At 41.4% G+C, this 23761-nt stretch overlaps 1 protein-coding gene across 1 annotated transcript in view; it reads left to right on the forward strand.

The window, feature by feature from the left end:
* The window catches only part of Ppm1l (protein phosphatase, Mg2+/Mn2+ dependent 1L), a 316234-nt gene extending 297127 nt beyond the window's left edge, over positions 1-19107 (forward strand). Inside the window, exons 3-4 of the mRNA XM_003476321.5 lie at positions 6849-7010; positions 10629-19107. Of these exons, the coding sequence (XP_003476369.1) occupies positions 6849-7010; positions 10629-10975 (509 nt within the window). The 3' untranslated portion in view covers positions 10976-19107. The remainder of the gene's footprint in view (positions 1-6848; positions 7011-10628) is intronic.
* The last annotated feature ends 4654 nt before the right edge of the window (positions 19108-23761 follow it).

The following is a 23761-nucleotide window of genomic DNA, read 5'->3' on the forward strand; positions in this document are numbered from 1 at the left end:
ATGTTATTGAACTAACATTCATTGTCAAATCGTTAGTAGATAAAACCGTTTTATTCTTCCTGATCCTATAAATGTGTTGATTCTCCTATGCTGTGCGTAATGAATGACTCTTTGACTATTGTAGCCATCACTGAAATCCTTGGGGTGTGTGAGTGTGTGTGTGTGTGTGTGTGTGTGTGCACGTGTGCACACGTGTGTGTGCCATGCTTGTGCACCTGCATCTCTCTCTCTGTCCCCATTTCTTCTCCTTTTTGCCCTTTGCTACGCCATCTTCATTCTGCTTAATTTCTTTCTCTTTCTTAAAAAATTAAACTAGCAGTTTCCCTTATTCTCCTACCAGAAATTTAATATCTCAAAAGGGAATTCCTCTAAGTATGAGCAGTCTGGCATTGTATGGGTGAGTGCCCAAATACACTTTTAAGCAAGGATTACAAAGTGTGCTGATGGTGTGCAGCTTTCTCCATCGTATCTAGCCTTTTGCCCCAACAATAACAAAAAAGTGGTATTGTTCACTTACAGAAACGTGGTAAGGAAAACAAGGATTCTCGTGACTTAATGTCTAAGTCATTGTTGTGTACCTAAAGGAAGGGCAGAGGTGGTGGAGTGGATGCAAGGAAGTAAGGGTGATGGGTGTTGATTGACACCTAGGGGGAGCGTTTGTGCGGGAAGAATTAGGGGTGCCACTCAGAGATGTGGCTAGGCAGACAGGTGGACCAGAAGGGTGGCGGAGGCTCAGCTGCCGTCACTGTGACACTAAGACAGTCACTGATGACTGAGTCTGACTCTGAATCTGAGCTACAGAAAGTGCTAGTGTCATCACTGTCACTTCTGTTCCTCTGGGCCTTTTTCTATCTGCCCCGTGTTATTCTCAGTGGCCAAAATGGTTCAATCTTTTCTTCTGTTTTATATCTTGTGTATGTTTTGCTCAATGAATATTTTCCTGAAGCATTATAAATACATTGTGATTTTAAATACTGTCTGTTTTGGACTAGGTGTGTAGTTCTGTGGTAGGTGCTTGCCGGACATGTGAGAAGCCCTGGGTTTCAATCTTAAACTAGTAAAAAAAAAATCATCTTAATACAGAAAAATATAGAAGCAAACATAAGGGCTCCAGATCTCATTTAGATAACTCTGTCAATGTTTTTGGAAATAAAAGCACATAAATTTACATAATTAGAGTGTGTGGGATACCAACGTACAAATTAAAAAGTAAGCCCACCCTTTTTTAATCCTTATCCCCTCACCTAATGTGTCTGTACATTGTGCAGAACGCTATTATGTGGCTGCAGCAGTGAGTATCAATTGTTCAGACCCTGAAAGATACTTTCCATCTATTGGGCTAAAGAGTCATAAACCACACATGTAAATGAAATTATGAGTGATGTGCAAGCATCCGGCAGCTCAGCAGCCATGAGGTGAGCAGGCATCTGCCTCAGCTGTCACCCACAGCTCACTGGTGTCCTCGCACCCTCCCCGTCACATGACCAGAACCTGCCCTTAAATCCCCAAGACCTCTGCAGCCCGTGTGTGTGTTTATCGGATGGGTGTGATGATTCCTCCTGTTCCCATGAGTTTTGAAAATTGGATGATGTAGAGTAAATTCTGTAACTTACATGGCAGACTCACTGTCACGACTCCTGTCATTCGCAGGTGTGTGGTGGAGAATCATTTTCAGACAGCTCTGCCAGCCCCAGTTTGCCCCACAGTCAGTCACCTTTTGTTTGGCTCACACTGGTTTATAGAATGAAACTTGCCACAATGTAAAAATCCAGAGAGTTTATATAAAAGTAGCTTCATTTTGAAAGCTGCTCGCGCTGGACCAGGATTTCCATTTTTATTGCTCAGGAGCTGCTGCCCCTCCAGTTTGCCAGAAGCTGCAACACTCCCACCAACACTGAAACCTGCCATTAGTTGTTGTCATTGTGCCTCTCATTTTTAGATTAGAAAAATGTAAAACCCACATTCCTATCAAAAGGAGTGGGTAAAGCTACTCATAGGAGGTACAGTACGTTTCTGAAATCGGCATCATGAAGTGAATTTTAATTCACAACAGAAACAGTGAGATTTCTGTTCTGGACAAAAGCACGTATGGTAGACTGTAGGTCTGTCACACAGCATGTGAGCGCTGCAGCACAGGCACACTGACGCTCCTGCTGGTGATCCCCCTGCAGGACTGCTGGCCCCCTGAATCAATTAGGCTATTACAGGAGCAGCAGCAATAAATTAACTCCAAAACTTCTCAGAGGAGACGTTTATTGTCTTACAGAACCGGGACAGGGTGGCTCCACGCTGACTCCGCAGCTGCCTGTTGTCCTCAGAGCCTCAGCCTCTGAGCCTTTGTCCCGCCATCCCTTGCTCCCTACTGCACTCTGAGCCCATCCATTAGTGGTTTCACGATGGCTGCCACAGTTGGGGAAGCACGAGGCCAGTGTTGGTCTGCAAGGCACGTGACAGCCCATAAAGAAGCAATCATTTTGTTGTTGTTCTGTCTCTTAGTGAAAGAGAAAGCCTTTCTCAGAAGGCCCTGGTAGGCATCCTCTTGAGCCCTTGTCCAGAGAGCACCCAGTTTCTCCCATCTAGTTACAGAGGTTCTATTACAAGGTTTCCCCTCACTCACTATGCCCTCCCCGTTCTGATTGTATAACCTATCCACTACCTTCTGTTTCTGCGTTCACTTCATTTACTCGGATCCTCATTATTCTATCTGTTCCAGTGACTTCCAGTTTATCTGTCTTCTACATTACTGATAGAATGAAGTTTCAAAACACAAATCTCATTTTGGTATTATCCTGTTTAAAACCCTTCAATAATTCTTAATCACAGATAGAATTAAAATTTTTTCTAGCTACAATAACCGTTCCTGTACCCTCTTTGGGAGGGGGAAAAAAACCATGCATGACAGTGTAGTAGGGTGCAGAGCTGCGCTGGCTGAGGTGGGCCAACTTCCTTCCCTCACATAGAGCCCCACAGCCTTTCCCTGAACTCCTGCGGTAGAGGCAGAAGGAAACACCTGTCAGGCGCTGGTATGGCCCTCAGGAGTGTCAGCCAGGCTGGAGACATACACCTAAAAGGTGCAGAAGCTGAAGGCAGGGACCTGCACGCCCAGGAGAATGGAGAGAGAGAAGGGCCCAGAGACACGGCCCAGGACTGATACCATGCCCACATGGCGGGTAGCATCCTATAAAGCAGTGCTTCTATTTTACCTTTCAAACTCCAAGAATATGCCTTACTGGGAGAATTTATGCTCGGATTGCACTGGATGAGTTTACCCACTCTTTTTTGTTTTCATACCTCATACTTGAGAACAAAGTGAAGCCAATATCAAAAACTAACAGTAGCTTCTAGTTGCTTGAACTGTGTTTGTCTTTACATTTGTATTTTGGTTTTCCAGGTGTGTGTGTGTATGTGTGTGTGTGTGTGTTTGGTTTGTTTGTTTACTGCTGTACTGGGGATTGACCCTCATATTGGGCTCTCTCCCCGCATGGTCTTGCTAAAGTTACCTAAGCTAGCCTCAAATTTACGATAATCTTGCCTCAGCCTCCCAAGTAGGTTGGATTGCAGGCAGTGTCATCTTGCTTAGCTACAATTTTATTCTGATAACTTCTTTTTTAAAGAAGTGATAAATTTTCTTTGATAACCCTGTGATTAGAGTCAATCTCCCCTGCCTGCTTGTTTTTTCAAGGCTTTTTGTTTTATTTTAAATAAAAATTAACAATAAAACAGAATAAAGTCAATCAAAAGAAAACAGTGAAGGTAATACAGAACTTCAAAATAGGAAAATAATGGCTACCATAATATATCTTGTTGTCCATACCATCATGCATAGTAAAATTAATTAAAACAAAACAGAATAAAATCAATGAAAACAACATTAAATAAAACAAAACACAAGTGTAATCCTAGCACTCAGGAGACTGAGGCAGGAGGATTGCCATGAGTTGCAGGCCAGCCTGAGCTACGAAGTGAGTTCAAGACCAGCCTACACACAGTGAAACCTTGCCTCAAAAAAGATCAATCAATCAATAAAAGAGTAAATTGGAACAAACAAAACAGTGAGAACAATACTGGATTTCAAAAACAAGACAGAAATAATCCATATTTGCTGTATCGCATACTGTTATCCTCCTAGTAGCTGTCTAGACCACCAGCGTTAGGCCTGCAAAGTCAATCAAACAATACAAACATTAGGTGGTTTATGTACCTCAATTGCTTAGCTTTGCAATTCACAGCCTTTGCGCCAGTTGATTCATGGGAAGGAAAAACTGACTTCTCTCTTCCTAGGCACAGCGTGGATTGCAAGGCTTACAGGAAGGATGAATTGGCTTCTTGTTGTGCTCCTCCCAGACCCACCAGGGCCAACCAGGGCCTTTTATTTTAGGCATCCTGAATTAACCAGTATTAGTTAATTGTGTCTCCATTTCTTTTCCAGGCAGTTTTCAGTTAAGTAGGCTTAAGAATAGGCTTTCAAATAGAAATGTAATAACTGATTTGTTAATTATTTAAACTTTTTGGTCTTGATAACAACCTTTATATATTTTTAAATTTTTTATTTTATTGGTACATTTTAGATAATACATAAGCCAGATATAGTGGCACATTGCCTATAATCCCAACACTTGGGAGGCTGAAGCAGGAGGATTACTGCAAATTCAATACAAGCCTTGGCTACAGAATGAATTTAAGGCCAGCCTGAACTACATGAGACTCTATTTAAAAAAAAAAAAATAAATATATATAACAATAACTTCCATCATGGGGAGTCTGGACTTTTACATGATATATCTTTCTCCTTTTCCCCCATTCTGCTCCCTCCCTTCAATCCTTCTTCCCTTCTATTTACAAAAGCTTGGTTTCCGTTTTTTTTCTTTCTTATATACTTTTTTCTTATCCCTCTTTGCTTTCTCACTCTCCCCTTCCTTGTTCTCCTTCTCATTTGAACATTTTCTTTCCGTTTTCCAATATCCATTGTACATTTTAATCCTTCCTTACCTTATTGGTTCTCACACCAGAGAAACCATGCAACCTGTGTGTCTGGTATTTCAGTTAAGAGCATGATCTCAAGGTGCATGCATTTATCAAGAAATGTCTCAAGCTTATACTTCTTTATGGCAGAGTAGTACTCCACTGTATTAAAAAAAAAAGTCTTCCTTATCCTTTCATCTTGTTTCCAAGATTTGGCTATTACAAACTATGCCAAGAATTCAAAAAAAAGTAGATCTTTAAATTTAAAGACTCATCCAAAAATGGGCATCTGAAGTGAATACACACTTCTCAGATGAAAAAGTAGAAACACCAAATAAATATATGAAAAAATGTTCAACATCACTGGTCATTCAAGAGATGCAGATTAAAACAACACCGAGATTCCATCTCACTTCAGAAAGAATGGCTGTCATCGAGAAATCAACCAGTACCACATGCTGGTGAGGCTGTGAAGAAAAAGAAACTCTTCTGCACTGTTGGTGGGAGTGTAGACTGGTGCGATCACTTTGGAGATGCCTCAGAACACTAGGTCTAGCTCTTCTATTCCATCCAACTATTCCCCTTCTTGGTAACTTCCTGAAGGCAGTTATACATCTAGCTTCTGTTTGTTCCTTGAAAAGAATGTTTTGTGCTAATATTGTTTATACAAGGCATCATGCCAATGACCTGTACTCTGAATAACTACTACAAGTCACCAATACGCAATATATCAAGTGTTGTAACTGCCTACTACCCTATTTCAAAACTCATTTTCACTTTTTCTCTTTAAAATAAATTTTTAAAAAAGAATTAAAGCATCATAGCAAAGCAATATATATTCTTTACTTTGGTTTAAGAATCCAGTCTTTTTGTTGTTTTACCGAGACTTAAGAAGCTGTCTGGATGTACTTTACTTTCTTGTTATAGAATATAGCCTTCTTAATGAGGGGAGAAATGTTAATGGCAACAAATTAATGAATTTTTTTGTACCAGGGATCAAACTCTTGACCTCATGCTTGCCAGGCAGGTGCTTGTGTCACTGAGCTAAGTCTCCAGCCCCTTGAATAATTTTAACAAGTAAAGGAGTTATCAGTTTGAGACAAGAGATGAATAAGTTGTACATTGCTGCAGATATTTCCTTGTCGACAGTAGCATTACGTGATAAAGGAGAGAAAGAGAAAAGGTAGAAAAAGAAAGAGTTCCAAGTAGGCCAGACTATTCAACTCTATTTGCTTTTATCTCTTATTTCCAGTGAGACTGAGTGATACTTGTAGTCTCTCTGACTCTGACCACCTCCGCATCCCGCCTTCTGTCTACCTAAACCTTGCCTCTGTTACCCTTCTAGGTTTTTCTGCTTCTGCATTATAGCCTGCCGCCGTCACATCTGGAGCCAGCCTGTTTCTGGCCATCAGTCTTTGCCATCAGGCAGTGCAGACAGACACAGCCTTCCCTGGCACTGCGGCCCAGGCTTCTCCGCTGCCACCTCCTAGGGATCCAGCACCACCCTACCCAGTACACTTCCAACTGGACTTTCAACACACAGCACCGTGAGGAGCTGAAAATATGTGCTAGATGTCCAGGCTTCAAACTGCTTCTGATTCTCTTCTAATCCTTTAAATATGGTGCATTAAAATTAAGAGTAGCAAAGTGATTTAGGAGAATAATTTTATCCTAACCTATTTCAGTGGCACTCAACATGCTTAAGAAAATTGACTGTCAGATTTGATCAGTGTGGTTAAAGTGAACAGTTGATTTCTTTGAGTATCTCGAGTAAAATTCTCACTCAGCAGGAGCAGTTAATGACAGGAAAATCAAGGAACCAAGACGAGCAGTGAACCTCAGTGCACTGCTGACCTCCTATTCTGCCCCTCTCTTCCATTTTTCAGGTACAACTTGTCTGATTGCTCTCCTGTCGGATAAAGACCTCACTGTGGCCAACGTGGGTGACTCTCGAGGTGTCCTGTGTGATAAAGATGGAAACGCCATTCCCCTATCTCATGATCACAAGCCTTACCAGCTGAAAGAAAGGAAGAGGATAAAGCGGGCTGGTGAGTGTGTGACCATCTCCAGTGAACATCTGCCATCTTGTTGTGTAGATAAGACGCTTATCTGAGAAGCTCTTAGAGCAAAAATGTTCAGTTACCCAGTGATTAGTTGGTCGCTACGGAGGCTGTCACTGAGGTAGCTGTGACTTGGCTCTGTAACATCTCCTATCAGATAAGTAGTCACAGAATTTGGCCTTTAATGGCCAGACATTTTAAAGGTCAGAGGAGTTTAAAGGCTATTACAGTCTTTGAGCTCCTGCTTCCGGCCCGTTTTCACGACTTCCTTCCATGCGAACCTTATTTGATCCTCATTTGACACCTCTGTGCCTTCGCAAGTGCCCTTCCCACTGTTCAGGGGATGAGTCACTTGTCCCGACAGTTCAACTCCAGGGCGTCCTCTTGGGAGTTCCCTGTCTGGGTACGTGGTCCTTTCTGTCTTTCCCAGCAGCCTGTGCGGTCTCTCGGGCCACCTGTCACAGGGTGACATGTATTTGGCCCTCTTATCTGTCTTGCCCTCCCGACTGTGAGCTCTTTGAAGGCCAGAATTTGGTCTTGCCTATCTCCACACCACTGACTTGGTGACTGATATAGGTAAATATTTCGTAGCAAGTTCAGCAGGTCCTTATTTATTTAGCATTTAGCATGCCTCCTCCCCTAAAAAAGTGCTCATGAGGTTTTTTTTCTTGGTTTTTTGAAACAGGGCCTCACTATGTAGTTGAGGCTGCCTTAAACTCCCTGTGTAGCCCAGGCTAACCTTGAACTTACAGCGATGCCCCTGTCTCAGCCTCCTAAATGGTGGGGTTACAGGCTACAGGTGCTCCATCACACGGGGCACTCTCATGAAATCTGTGTTCTGCTCTTGGCATAGGAGTAGAGTAGACATTAACCAAAATAAAAAATGTAAAAGTGAGTATTTTATAAAGTGCTGTGTCGTGACATAAAGCAGCAAGGAGCGGGGCATGTCAGGAGTTGCAGGGTTTTTGTTTTTTTTGAGACAGGGTCTCACTGTGCAGTTCAGACTGGCCTTACATTGAGCTTACATTGTAGTCCAGGCTGGTCTTGAACTTGCAGTGATCCTCCTGCCTCAGCCTCCCAAATGCTGGGATTACAGGTGTGTTCTATCATGCCCGGCTAAGAGTTGCAGTTTTAAATTGGATGATCTATGTGAGCTTCATTAAGATGATGTGTGACCAGAGACTCCAAGAAGGAGTATCAGTTCGTTACTGTATTTTCATAATTGGATTGGGGAGATTCATTTATATGCATGGAAGAGAAGAATCCCTTCACCCCTGAGACTGATGATCTCATGATTTGCCCAGCAACAGACCAGCTGCCCAAGGAAGTGAGCACCCTGCCCGTGCGCACTCCTTTCTGACCAGCACGGGCCCCTGGGTCTGCATTGATCTGAAGATGGCTCGCAAGCTCTGCAGGTCAGCTTCCTACCAGTGAGCAAATTAAGTGAACATAATGAACTCTTGACTTTTCACAGGAGGGACCTGTACTATTGAGTCAGAAAGTATTGGATTTTATTACAGCCCCTTGTTGCAGTAGCTGTTTAAGATGCAGTATAATTTTGATTGAAAGCTCTTGTCAGGTTTTCTGTTGACAAGATGGACCAAATAGTTATTTCACAGCATCTCTGGCTTTGATAAGCTCTAGTCAGTATGAGTGAAATACTGTGGCTTCTTCTTTATGAAGGCACTGTGTCCTCACAGGGATCTGCTGTGAGCTGAAGCACAGGCAAGAACGTGTCCATGACACACCTGGAAATGTCATTAGCACAGTGGCAAACTCTTCCTAAAGATCACTGCCATTCTATCCTGTCCCCTTTTCTCTGTCACACCCGCTCCCCTTTGCCCCACCATATGGTAATTCTTTGTAGAAGCAAATTGGAAAACCATCTTCAAGGAAGTTCACCTAATGTGCTTTGTTCTTTTATGTAATTTGGACACGTGTGCATTTTATAGGAGAGCTTAAAGAACACTGGTTAGTTTTATTGTCTTTGTTTGTGTCTCTGACCCCAGCCTTTGTTTCAGGACATTTCTCTCACTCTCCTGCCTAGCATGACAGTAAGCCCCAACCAGTCTGGGCCAAATATTGTACAGATTGATCTTGTGCCTCTTTATGCTCCTTCCAGGAACAAGAGCATCAGTACTGACCATCATTCACTTGTGCTCCCTCTGTGCCAGGAGCCTGTGCTGATGCTTTATATACATTTTTTTCTTTAACTATCTTATGTGGATGATAATATTATCCTCATGTTATAACCAGAAATCTGGAACCTTGGAGAAGCTTGTGTTTAAGGATCCACAGCTAGTGAGAGGTGAGCCCAAAATCAAACCCAGAACTGTGTGATTCCAGAGCACAGACTCCTGCCCACTGGGCCACACTTGCTAGCTAGAATGTTTTGTGTCCCTGCCCACAGAAGTCCTACCCGTTATCCCAAGCCCAGCATTAACATTTGTTCTTTCCTGATCATCAGCACCTATAAATCATCCACCTATCCCCCCCTCTGTCATAGCATTTAGCAAATACTAGTCTCCACTGATAGAATAGAACCTTGTGCTTGTAACACTTAATATACGCAGCTTATCTCTCCTGTCTCCTTCTTTAGAGAAAGGTTGTATTTTGAATAACTTTATAACCAGCAAATTGCCTCCTGTAGAATAGGTATTTACTATCAGACAAATACGTGAATGAACAAGATTCCAACTCCTTTTTAAAAAATGGATAACAATATTGAGGGCATATTATCTTCATGCATTTTGTTATATGATTTATATAAAATAATGACTCTATCTCTCATGACAACATAGTGGAGTAGCCATTATTCCCGTGTTGCAGCTAGGGAGCCCAAGGCCCAGAGAAAAAAATGTCTCATTCAAAGTTACATAGGGCCAGAACTGATCAGAAATGAAATGCAGGCAGTCTGACCGGAGCCTTTTTTTTAGGATGGGAGGAGCTGTTTTTATCCTGTTTTGTTTGTTTTGTTTGAGGTAGGATCTCACTATGTAGTACAGGCTGGGCTTGAACTCACTTTTTCAGCACATGATGGTCTTGAACTCACAGGGATCCTCCTGCCCCGGCCACCTGAGTGCTGGGAACAGAGGCCAGCGCCACCATGCCTAGTATAGTGGTATAATCTGAGCTTCTAATGAGCATACTAAAATGTGTTTTCCTTTAATCTCAATTCTATTTGGGGATCTATTAAATCTATATCATCACATCAAGGGTAACCTGAGGCTACATAATTCCAGGGATGTCTTTGTTGTCTTTCAGCATTACTCAGCACACCCTCTAATGCTTACCCTAGTGCTTGCTCTCTGCTGTCAGTTGCTGAGCTTCCATGGCGTTGCTAACACCGATGCTGTCTCCTTTCTCCTACCCTTCATTTTCTCACCGACATATTTTTGAAGGCTCCAGTGGTGCCAGGGATGAAGGCGTGAGGATTGTTGGTCAGGTACCAAATCCCAAGAATGCTGCCTGGTCCTGGCAGTGACGGTGTGAAGGGGTGCCCATAGCCGGGCATACACCGAATAGCTCAGCCTTTGTAGACACTTGGATTGTACAGGTGTGGACACAGCAGCTGCGCATGCTAATGGGCTCATTTTGCCTTTCCAGGTGGTTTCATCAGTTTCAATGGCTCGTGGAGGGTCCAGGGGATCCTGGCCATGTCTCGATCCTTGGGGGATTACCCACTGAAAAATCTCAACGTGGTCATCCCAGATCCAGATATCCTGACCTTTGACCTGGACAAGCTGCAGCCCGAGTTCATGATTTTGGCTTCGGATGGTCTGTGGGATGCTTTCAGCAATGAAGAAGCGGTTCGGTTTATCAAGGAGCGGTTGGATGAACCTCACTTTGGGGCCAAGAGCATAGTTTTACAGTCATTTTACAGAGGTTGCCCTGATAACATTACAGTCATGGTGGTAAAGTTCAGGAATAGCAGCAAAATGGAAGAGCAGTGAACCCTCAGGGTCTCGGCTGCCTCAGACTAAGACTTTGACACACTGGTCTCTTTTAAATGTAGTGAAAGGTTGGGAATTGTATTTAGGATCATCCATCCCAGACAGAGTCCCCCTCCCCGGTGGTTTTAGGTGTGTATTCAGTGATCAACAGAGGATGCCCCCGGGCCAATGTAGTTGACAGACTGGAAAAAGTTTCCTTTGTGTTTTCCAGCTCTTTTGCCCATGTCCAAAATACATAAATAGTTACAGATCCACACACGAGGTGAACAGCAGAGGTGCCGTGGATTCTCCTTTTTTTAAGATTTTTTTTTTAAGACCCCTTACAGGTTCTCCAGGCATCACCCTCAGTGCATGTCCTCCCTGCCGTGGTGGGCAGGGCAGGGCTGTCTTGCAGGACACAGGCCACCACCGTGTCATTTGTGAGTCGGGGGCTGATGCAGCAGCACGCGCTGCTGAGGGCAGGGAGGTGCTAGGATGCTCTGTCCTGCCCACCCCGCTCTACTCAGCAGCCGCCAGAAGCAGGCGAGGGATGCTTTATTACTTGTGGGCCGCTCCTGGAGACTGAGGGAGCAGGGAGATGGAAGACCAGTGACAGCTGTCTGCACAGCAGAAATCACCCTCCCCTCACCCTTTATTATTGCTAAGTAGCCTGTGTAACACCGGTGTGTGTTACTCCCTGTCAGGCATGACTCCACTTGTGTGTACTCTTGACTGTATGAATAGGCAGCTATTAACTTCACCACCAGACATGACTTTCCATCTTGTCTTACCAAGAAACCATACTGGGGAAACGCAAACAACAGATTACAGCACCATATTCCCTTCCATCCTGAAGGGCAGAATGGAGGAAAACAGGAGCAAATGTTTCAAGGCACCCCTTGGAAGGGCGAGGAGTGAGCTGGTGAGATCTCTACCCTGCAGTGCGTGCCAGCCTCGTCTTCCAGCGGCTTCCCTCTCCCTAGCTTGTAGCTGTCAAATGTCTTTGAAGCAGTTTTGGAAGAAGCAGCCCCTTAGAACTGCATGCGTGTTTCTTGAAACCAGCATGGTTCCCAGCTGCGGCAGTTGAGATGTGATGTTGAATTGCAGGAACATGTTTCTCGCCAGTGGAAAGGCAGTGGCCTCTCGTATTTGGTGAGGAATCTCTGCCCGTAACTGCGCATCTGCCCTGCATAGCCCGGGTGGGGAGTTTGTGCACTGTGGCAGCAAAGGTGGTTGGGAATCCAAGCAAGAAAAGAGCCCATACTGCTAAGTGGGCAGAGCTGAGCTAGAGCCTGACTTTCTCACCGCCCTTCCTTTCCTACCACCAAGTGACACCTTGTTTATAGCCTCAGTAGTTACATTAATTCATAAAAAATGCTGGGTGGCAGCTCACACATCCAGACAAAATTCTTGCTCTCTCTCTCCTCCTGGGATGGTTTTGTGCTGACGGGGCATTTGTTCTCAGACCCGCTGGAAGGCCTGGCCTCTAGCTACCACCTGCCATAGTCCCATGTCCTCTCTCTTCTTCAGCTGCAGGGGTTTCCCACAGCAGTTTCCAGGAGAGGACTCAGGAGACTGATGGGTTTTACTTTGTGCTGCTGAGGACTACAATCCGTCTTGATTCTTCCAAGAATTTGCCTCTCTTTGATGGCATGAGAATTAATAACGGTTCCCCAAGAGACTTGCTTACTTTGTATACTGTGTTTTCCAGAATTAGAATTAGAACCTCGGTTATTGATTTTGTAGCCACAGAATGTTTTAGTACCAACTGCTACCCATTTTAGATTTAAGCACGTGCCTCTTGAGAGACAATGAACCTCTGGATGCATGTGTCCCACATGAGGGTGAGAAGGGGACTGTGGGGCACAGATGTCGCAGTGGTCAGTAATGGTGGCTGCATCAGCCCAGGGGGCTGAGTTTGCTGGAGACTTAGGACATTCTGATTCTGGAGAGTCACCTTCTAATTGAATTTCCAGCATTTTACTGTCCATAGTCAGCTTTCCTTTTTTATTTTTACTTAACACAAAAAAGCATAATAAAGGAAAGACATGTTTTAATTCCAAAATTATTTTTAATGTCTAAAATAAAAAGAGTAATATTTTGGTGAAGTTGAAAAAAAGAAAAGCTACCAAATTAGGAAATTAGTTTTTATTTGCCAAGCAAAGTTTCCAAACATAGTGCTGAGTACACAAGTTACATAACTTCCAGCTGAGGTCCACGGGCATCTTGTAAGTTTTACTTTATAGAATTAATTTATTTGTAATTTTAACCAAATAGAGTGTATATCTTATACTTTTTTCTCTAATATGACTTGTAGACTTTATAAAGATAGACGTTCTAGGTAAATATTAGCAGCTTGATGACTAGTTAGGTATCTGCTCCCTTCCCGGTATTGTGGGGCAATCTTTCCCTGGCTCTTTCCAGCTGTTGGATTCTTCTTACCCAGTCCTGGGCTGCCCTGTGGGACACTGGCTACTCCCCTTCCCTAGAGGCTCATCAAGGTTCAATGTAGGTGATAGAGAATTTGATTTCAGGTTTGCACGTGAAGCTTTTCTAACAGCTTTGGAATTGTCACCTGAGGCTGCCCAGACTCCCTAGCTAGTCTGAGTTCGAATTGCCAATAGTCTCCCTGGTGCCAAACTTTGGGGTGGGAAGCTGGGAGTAAGTACACACTTACAATCCCCGCAAGACGCCAAGCCCAGATCTTCATCACATACTGCTCTGCTGCTGCTCCACTGGCAAAGTGTACTTTTGAAATAGGATGGGAGGGAGGGTTCTAAGGGAAATTTTTCTCAATTCCCACTGTATTTGCAGTCCTTTAATAATAGTAATAAACTACTTATATAGAAAGTTCCAAAGCTAGATCCCAAGACCTGCATTTTTTTAAATGTGGCCCACTTGCCTGAGACAATTAACTGAGTCTTCAATCTAATATATGTCTTTTTGTAAGTACTCATTGTTAGAAACCAGTGGCTGCATTGTTTCTTGCTGTAGACGGAAGGTACTGGCCTCTTAAATGTTGTATGTGTCGAGAGTATTGCACATTTATTGATACAGTAGAGGAGCATATACAAGCTGCATAATTTAAAATGCCTTATTCCATACTAGTGTAATGATTTTGTGCAAATGACAAACAGGATTGGATGGCAGTGACGGCCTCATCATTTCAATCCTATCCGAAGTGACTCTAGGGACAAATAATACTATTGGACTGGATCACTAGCATATCTGGAAATGCATGCAGAATTTACACAGGGAGTGATGACTTTTTCCTTTGCTAGGCATACTCTTCTGTTTGATGTGTTTTGCTCCTTGAATTTTTGGCCGATTTAACTCTCTTGCAACTATGTCAATAGGAGATTTAAATTCAAAAAAGGCAACATTTTATTGTACATTTGAATGTGTAAGAATACATAATTTATATAAAACTTATTTTTAGTAATTTCAGAAAGTTTTTTCCTCCTTTTGGCCTATCATTAGACTGACTGTCCCTTCATAGTCTATCCCAACTTGTCTTAGCATGTCACATCAGCATTCCTAATCCAGCTCTGAAAAAATGACAGGACAGATACTATGCTGGGGCTTAAATGCATCTAAATGTTTTAGCTAATCACCTGTACACTGCAGGAGTGGTAGAGTCCTTGTTCCCCAAGTGTGTTCCACAGAACACAAGTTCCAAAGATTCTCTTCCAAAGCGGGGGCGGGTCTCAAGGTCAGAGATTCTTAGAAAGTGTATATAAGGTCCTTGAAATCTGTATTCAAACAGCCTTCAGAGGAGAGGAAAACACACCACATAATGTGTTAGCTCAGTGTTTTCCAGATTAATTTGACCACAGAAATGTTTTGAGTAGCACCTACTAACAGTCCAAGGAACTCCTGTTTCCATAGAGCTCACTTTGGGAACTTCTGGTATATTGAAATATTTTTTTTTCACATCCACCATGACTTAGTAGTAGCATAACAGTTTGCAACTTAGAAGCACTAGGTTTTACTTAAGCAGTTGACTTGTAATAGAAGCAGTGTTTAAAAAAATAGAATTTAATATGACCACCAGTGGCCTCACATTGACAGCAAAAATCCAACAATTGTACTTGAAACTCTATATAAATATTATCTCCCTTCACTCATGTGAATAAGAAGTACTTTTCCATAGCCAGGCAGTTCTCACATTCATTACAAAACCTTTCAGTTTCTTTTTAACTTCTATCTCTGCTTCCCAAATTCTATCTAAATATTTTTGTTTCATCACTGTGTGATAATAAAAAAGAGGAAATAATAAAACAGGAAAATGCATAGTTTTCACTCACTTCTGAAATTTTAACCAGATTCTTTAATCTGTGGTATAATAATGGGAATGCAAATTATTAACACTTATTTACTCTTTCCTCTGTTTTCTCCGTATTCAGTGAAATGCTAGTCTTACCTTTCATATTTTGTGTATGTAGTTAAGTTTGGCAAGTTATTACTTGCCAAAAATGTAAGACTTGACTATGATAGTTTCCTAACAATCCCTGTCAAGCCTGAGCAATTTTTTTGGATGTTTATGATGGATAACTTCCAAATAACAGATAAAAAATTGTGGTAGAGTGAATTTAGAGTCAAGACATTAATTTAAAGTTACATTCATATGCCTAGCAATGTGCCTGCCTTCTGGACACAATCTAAAATACTAAAAACTAAAAATCAAGATCTCTTAGGCTAGGTGGCAGACTGCAAAGAGTGAGGGACACTTGGTACTATGAAACTTTCTTTAGATGTGTGTTTCTAAGTATGTTCTTAATATGTAAAATCTTTTTCCTGATTTGTAATACTACTTTGTCTAGCATTTGTTCTTCTTACCTCTGTTAAGCTGCAAACTGTTAAACTAGGGTTGATCGCGATCATTTTATGTGTGTAGTAGGACTGTACCATCATTTTAATAAACCCAAGTTGAGGACTTTGAGGATAACATGTAGTAACTGTTCATTTGGACAAATCACCACAGGCATTTTCGATGTTCAGAACTGTACCAAAAGGCTGGCATGAAGCAAGGAAATAGATTATGTTTACAGACAAAGTTCATTTATTCCAAAAGGCCCATAATCTGCATTATTTAACCACAGAATAAATCCCATCTGACATTCGCCAAATCCAAATTAATTTTGAAAACCTCTAAAGACCAGCATCCCCTAGCTGTTAGCACAAGCAGGTTCCTCTCCAGGCTCTGGTGGCAGATGGAATGGAGGGGATGGTGAGGGAGTTGAGGGAGAAGAAAATCTGTCTGGTTCACTCACTGCCTGTGCTAGAGAGGGTCTGTATCAGCCACATACGTTCTCTCATCATGTCATAAAGTAGTTCACAAGTTAATGTGAGTTCATGCATTATTTCAAAATTTTTTTAGTTTCTTGATAATTCAAAATGTGATTATACAGAAGCAAAGATAAAGAAATTGGGGTGGAGGTAGATAGATGTAGGATAGCCAGATATGAAAGATAAAAGTACGTTATCAGAAATGTGGATTACTAGACCTTTACTTATACATAGGCTCTATTTAATAGTGAAAAAAAATTTTTGTACTGGGGATCAAACTCAGGACCTTGCACTTGCTAGGCAGGTGTTTGTGTCACTGAGCTAAACCCCTAGCCCTTAATAGTGTATTTTAAAACCTACACATAGATCAATAAAAGGCAAGTGTTACTACCCAGAAAATTAGCCAGGACTCCAAAAAGGAAGTTTGTATTTTTTTTTTAACAGTGAAAGGCACTAAAATTACTGTCATACTCCACTTTTTTCCCCAGAGTCTCATTTTTCGCTTTCCTAAATATCTTTTCTGTTCTATGCTTCATTCACTTTCAAGAGACGGTTTTACCCATTACCTTAAGAAGTTTTGCATTTTCAAGGAGGAAATGCCGTATTTTTAAAAGTTTAAAAGGTACTAAAATAAACTAAGTGATTATTCTTTCATTTTAGAGTGGCCAAATAAAACTGAAGTCTTACTAGCTTAGTCACAGGCACAATAAGAGAGTTTTAACATACCAGTAATTTTTCAGATCCCAGTGTAGAAGCACTGAGTACCCAAGACAGCTTTATGAAAATGAACTGCAGTGTAAATTTAATATTGTTTCCTGTAATGCAACAAAAATGTGTTGTTCATTTTTTTAAAAATGAATCCTGTAGAAGTGATTATTAGCCATCTCCAACTCAAGAGAATGTTGCCTGTTATATAAATTTTAAATTCTCATCATCTTAATGTATATAATGAAAGATGGTGACTGCTTAATGTAATTATGAAAAGGTAAATCCTGCTATGTGGGGAAAATATAGCATCTTGGGACATTATTTAGGCTCCAAGGCTACAATTAAACAGGCTTTACATATTATCATTTTGATTTTCCTTTTATCCCAGACATGCATTCAGAAAGTGGAATAATAAATATCAACAGTGGAAATGCTTGTATTCTGAAAAGCAGTGTTTGCCTTTAATTTTCTCAAATATGTCTTTGCATTGAAACATTAACATCTGCCACACTGTCTTTCAGCTTAGTGTTCAATTACTGAAGTAAATGATTTTGATTTATTGCACTTACACAGGTTTTAGAGTTGAAATGTATTTTAATAACAATTCAACATTCCCGAGTCCCCAAGAAAAAGAAATCAAAAACCAAAGGAAAAATGTTAGTCTACAAGAATGATTATTCTGAAAAATCTAGAAAATAATCATTAAACAATTAATTCCAAAAGTTACCTTGAGGGTAGTATTCCTCCAGCAGAGAGACAATTTAACCTGTACATGGTAAGGTCCAATAATCCAGATTTCTGATGACCTGTTTTATAGTTTTGACATCTGGGTATCCCACAACAACCCCCAAACCAGTTCCTTGACCATGGTTAGTTCTACCTTTATTTTTGCACAAATACATTTTAAATTACAAATTGTCTAATTAAAGTCCTTTGAGATTTTTTAAAGGTTTGTCCCCTAGAGACTATAGTGTAACAGTCTCATGCCACAAAAGAGAACATAGAATATTTAAAATCAGTATTTCTGAGTATATAAACTAGAAAATTTCTTATATTGAAAATTAACATATTTCAAAAATACAATTATTAACCTCTAACAAAAATAGGGGACTTCCAGATTTAAAAAAAAAAAAAAACATTAATTTGGTGCCCATTGCTACTTTACACATTGCAAGATCTAGGTAAGGAATTTTAAGTTTTGTACTTTGAAGAAATACGACAACAATCCTCAGTACAACAAAAAAATGGAACAAGAGAACAGCGACATATTTTCTGTATGGAAAAAAATAAACATAAGTATCATACTTTTTAAGAACACAGAACCCTTTTTTCTAAATTCTATGCCTGTCTCTCCATCTTTCCAAAAGCCTTACAGGACTAGTGACGTAGAATAATTCTTTCCCTACACATAATAGAGTGTGAATGGTAAGAAACTGAGAATATCTCATTAAGTCAGAAAAGGAGAAAAGTATGGGGAGAGAAAGGGAAAGAAGGAAAAAATATACCCTTATTAAGAAGTATTTTTTATGAGGGTACCATAGCTCAAAAATTCTAATCTTTTACACTACTGAATTTGGAAACTGATTTTTTTTTGGAGTGAGCTTTTATTTATACCCATTTCAACACCATTAAATTATTCCTTCATCATTTTCTTCCTACTTCAGAAATCACAAAGGATTGTTTACAAAATACCAGGATCCATAATCTATTAGCAATGCTTTCTTTTAGGAATCTCCAAATTGTATTATTAAATCACAGGTCTAAATTACAGGTTAAAAACACTGCTCAAATCAATCAGATTTTCTTGTAAGTTGGTCTCAAAACCACCCATGATAAGTTCAACAAAACCTTTACAAAACTCCCTCATGCTTGGTACTCTTCAAAGGTTTTAGTTCAGTATTCTATGTGTGTCTCTAAGAGACAGTGAAGCGAAGTGACAGGACAGCCGAGCTCGGAGTGTGTGGCAGTGCATGATCCCTCAAGATGCATGGTGTGTCACTCCAGGCCCTCCCATGTGTGCTGGGGTACAGGTAGCATTGTAGAGGCTAATGTGTCTATGCAGTCACAAAATCTATGTTGTCTACAAAGTTAACAGCTAAAAATTCACCCTTGGTGACAAGATTAAAAGAAAAATAAAATACATTAAAATGACTAAATTTGTGAGCCCGCACTTATTCTTTTTCTTTGAGTAAACTCATTTTTCTTTCTTGTGTCTGTTCTGGAACTGTATGCTTTTGAGCTGGAAAACACAGAAGGGAGAAAATCCGTTCATGGTCAGAAGACAAGACCAGAACATAACAGAAGCAAGAGAGAGGGGATACCATCACATTGCTGCTCTCCTTTGGGACAAGAAAGCCCAACTCTGATTCAAAACAAGGGCATTTTTGAGAGGCATACAAATGTATAATAAAAAATATTTACTGTGAACACAGCATAATTTTACCCAGCTTTGAAATCAATATTAAGTAATGAATTATATTAACTATATATTTATGCAGACTCTTGTGTGCATGACTCAAAAATTAGTATCCACCCCCAAAGATTTTCACAAAGTGTAGGAGGAGACACTGTAGAATTTAAAGACAATAAAATATAGTTATGTATATACATACGCACATATGTAATCCCATTTTTTTTTAAGTATTCCAAAGAAAATGCAGACAGCCTAGGATCTTAATTTTGGAAGGTCAGTCACCAGATTGCTGGACTTGGAGTTGGGTATAACAAAGCAGAAAAGGAGCTAGGTAGGAGAGAAAGAGTATAATGGGACAAGTCCTTACCTTCTACTCAACTTTGATCTGTACCTAAAACTGCTCTAAAAAATAAAATTGTTTTTAAAAGCTAATACCAAAAGTTCCCAGATTTATAGCTCCTTACTCTTCCTGGCGATGTCCAGATGTAGTCTGGCTTGCTTAGCACAAATTCTAAATTGTTTGAGGTGAACGGTGACAGGTGGTGTCAGCTGGACACACTGTCTTTGTGGCTCTGGGGTCCTGGGAGAGGGGAACATCTCCAAGGCCTGGGCCACCTCGCACCAACAGGGCATCTTGTACTAACTGTGTATGGAGTCAGTGGGTGAGAAAGCTCTCAGAAGGGCACACTTCTAGTAAGAAGGTAGTTTGGCAGACAAAAGGATAAATACCCACTCTACCTGCTTTCAGATTTAAGGCTAAAAATATGCAAATCCATTTCTACATGAAAATGCCCTTTTAAAAGGTGCTTTGTTTATAGGAAGATTCACTAAAGGAAAGAAAAACAACGTGCAAAAAGTCTGAAAGGCTCATATATTTTTAAAAAGTCCAATAATGAAAGTACAATTTCCCTCCTCATCCTACTATTCATGGGGTCATACAAGAATTATCATTTAACCTTTGAACACCAAATTAACCTTTAAATAATTAAAGGTTTTCAGCTATTCCTGTCTTGAAACTGTGAGAACTACACTCTGAGCAAATTAATTTCAGCAATCTTAAGGAAGGGAAGAGCTGTGAGGCCTATGTCCAGACCATCCCTCATTCTGTCATGGCCGTTCACCTTTCCAGCTCCTCAGCTGTGAAACCGCAGAGTGTACCACAAAACATTCTGCAGTGCTCAGTGAGGGACCCCAGCCTCCCTTCCCCTACAAAAGAATGAGAAGACCTGGGTCCCTACTGCGGTCCCTTCATTAGCTGGGGATGCATAGGCTCTTCAGAGCTACAATCGATGTCTGGTACTCCTTTCTCTTTGCTCCAGTGAACTTTTCTGCAGACATTGGCTGCCTCAGTGGAAGGTGATCGTTTGTAGAGGAGCAAGCGAGGGGAAGCAGTTGTGACTTCCTCTGTTCCCAATGCATCTGTCAGTTGCTCACTGCCTGGACTTCATCTCACATTCTCACATCTCCAAGTCATGAATCAATGGCTTTCTCTCCACCACAAAGGAAACTGGGTTTGGCTTCTTCCTTCCCATCTATTCACTTGCCACTGGGCACAGAGCCCTTCATAGAAAACCTGTTCCTTAGGTCACCACACAAACGCCGTCCTCCACTAAATAACAGCTGTGTGGGCTCACCACAGTGCTTACTTTGCATCTGCAAGAAGTGTGTGGTCTCCAAATTTGGTTTCTCAACATGGGAGGACAAGGCTTACTGTCTCAGTCCTTGTCTGACCCTTTAGGCCATTCCAGAGTGGCACTGCAGATATTGACATTCAGTCAAAGAAAAAAGGTGTTTATCCTTTGTCTTTTCTGTTAGGGAGAAACACCCATAAGGGAGAAGCTCCTCCAGCAGCCATCCCTCAGGCCTCACTGCTGGGCTGGTTCACACACAAAGCAGGAGGAACATGGCTGACGAGTGTGGCGGGAGACAGCGCCCGCCTGTGCAGACCAGGAGGGAGGGTGCGCTGGGCCAGATCAGTGGCAAGCACCGCGTCCAACCTGTCCTGCCCCAGCCTTTCCCATGACATTTTCTCAGTCTCTCCATTGTCTCTCTTCTAGACTGAAAAAGTGTTCAGAAGGCAAGTCCTGTTAACTTTCCGGTATGTGTTCACCCTGCCTTCTCCCATGCAACTTCTGCATATGGACCGAGAAGAGAGGAGACAGGGATTTAAAACAGTCCCTGCAGTGTCTGCAACCTTTTAGAAGAATGACAATGTCCGCCTTCATAGACACAATCTGTTGTTTACATGGGAAATACCTTGAATGGGCTCCTTGGGGGCAATGAAGAGCCACTCACCTCCACCGCAACTGGGAAGCGAGAGAAAGGGAGCTACATTGAAAGACATTTTGGAAATTACTCATTGGCAACGTCCAGCAGGGGCAAGCACTTGTGCAGAAAGGACCAGATGTGAGAATAGGAATGTGGTTTAACTATGAAGTAGCCTGTAGAAGATTCATGTATCTGAGGATTTGATCCTCAGTGCAGTGATAATTCAGAAGTGAGGCCTAGAGTGGTGACTGGGTCATGAGAACGCTAACCTGATCAATAGAGTCATCTGTGGATGAATCTACAGCTGAGGTTTTCCATTAGGAGGTGGGGCCCACTTGGGGAGAGCAGGTCACTAGGGGCATCTTGTCCTGGGATGCCATGAGGTGAGCGGCTGTCCTCCACCTGACCTCCTGCCACCGTGTTCCTCCTGCCTTGTCACAGGTTTAAAAGCAATGCAGCTGGCTGACCATTAACTGACACCTCAGAAACTGTGCGCCAAATAAGTTTTTCCTCCTTTAAATGAGTTTCTTAGGTTAGCAGTCACAATGAAGAAAATATGACTAACAAAGAAGACTTTGCCTGGGACTTGAGGAAAGCCACAGCCAATGGAAATTTACTTGGTGAGAAATATTTTATCTATGCCTAACAAACCATCCCAAACCTATATAGAACAAAGCAAAACTTAATGAATTTTTAAGGTTCTGTGAGTTCATGAGGAGCAGCTGGGAAGGCTTCAATTGAGGTCTTATGCAAAATTGGCTGGAGTTGTCTGCAGGCTCCAAAACATGCTATTCACCTCAATTGCCTGGGCAAGAGTGGTGGGGAACCACCTGCCAACATGTCCTCTCCAGGTAGCGGGCCTCAGCTCCACCTGGTAGTGTCTCAGGACAGAAATTTATACCCTTTTGGAGGAAAGTAAGCAAGCTTCTTTAGCCTAGGATCTGAGACACACATAGTAGTTCTTCTATCTCATGAAGCCAACTACAACAGTTTGCTCAGAGGCAGGGTAGGTAAAAACTACACAAAAGTGCACATATGAGTATGCTACTCAGGGGCTGCCCTTTGAGACAATTGCCATAAGAAATGACGGGAACATCTCTGGAATCAGCAATCTCAGGGATGGAATTTAGAAATCTTAACCTCTCTTTTCTGTTTTCAAACTACCTAAAATTCTAACATCGACGTAATGGTCAGTGAAGCTTTAGGAAGTAAAAGAAGTGGGTGGTATGAAACTGAAGCTGACGTTGTCTGAAGAAAACTGTTTTATCTTGCTGAACAGAGCACAGTGATCATGGAGAGATGCAAAGTTGCAGGTCAACAGCCAGAATTATGTTGGGCCATCTCAGCGGCTTTCATAGCCATTCACTTTTGGTCTTCTGATGTAATGGCCGCATGACTGTACCACTCCCGGAATGCATCATTAAGGTGAGCAGACCTCTAGCCTCTACAGACTTTAAAAATGCTAAGAATGCTATAACGCCTGGAACCCATAGAAAAGACTCCTCTCTTTGTTGAAGCCTGTGAACCCAATTCCCTGCCAATATATCTGGAAAATTTGTTTCCTGGTGACCTTCTTTCTTTTGGGGCTATTAAATTTCATGCACCTTTTTCTACCGCAGAACATGTCACTCAGGATAACTGAATCCATGTTTCTGGCCCATGTCACTCATACTTGGTTCATAATCTATTTTATTTCCTTTACATTATTTTATGTTGATAGTGGCAGCATCTACGAGAAGTGTATGAAGAGGCAAGAGCTAAGAGAAGTGCTTGGCAACCACGGAGAGGAGGCTGTCCATGCCGACTCTCCTGTCTACCCCGGACACTTCTCCACTCTGACATCTTTCCAGCATGGTTGGGCGACCTTCCTACAGTGTAGCATAGAGGTCTGCAATCTATGCTATTTGGATACTGATGAAAAGAAAGTATCAAGGATTTGGAAATATCTGGCCATATATAGCTCATTACACACAGGACTCTCAAAATCTTTTTATTTTAAATTTTTATTTTAACTTTAACTTTAATTTAATTTTTTAATTTTAATTTAATTTAATTAATTTTTAATTTAATTTTAAATTTTTATTTTAAATAAATTTAGGTTCATGACAAAAAAAAAAAACCCTACAACT

Source organism: Cavia porcellus, unplaced genomic scaffold (assembly GCF_034190915.1).
Source record: "Cavia porcellus strain 051 isolate PalLab524CR breed Dunkin Hartley unplaced genomic scaffold, mCavPor4.1 scaffold_5, whole genome shotgun sequence".
Classification (NCBI taxonomy): Eukaryota; Metazoa; Chordata; class Mammalia; order Rodentia; family Caviidae; genus Cavia; species Cavia porcellus.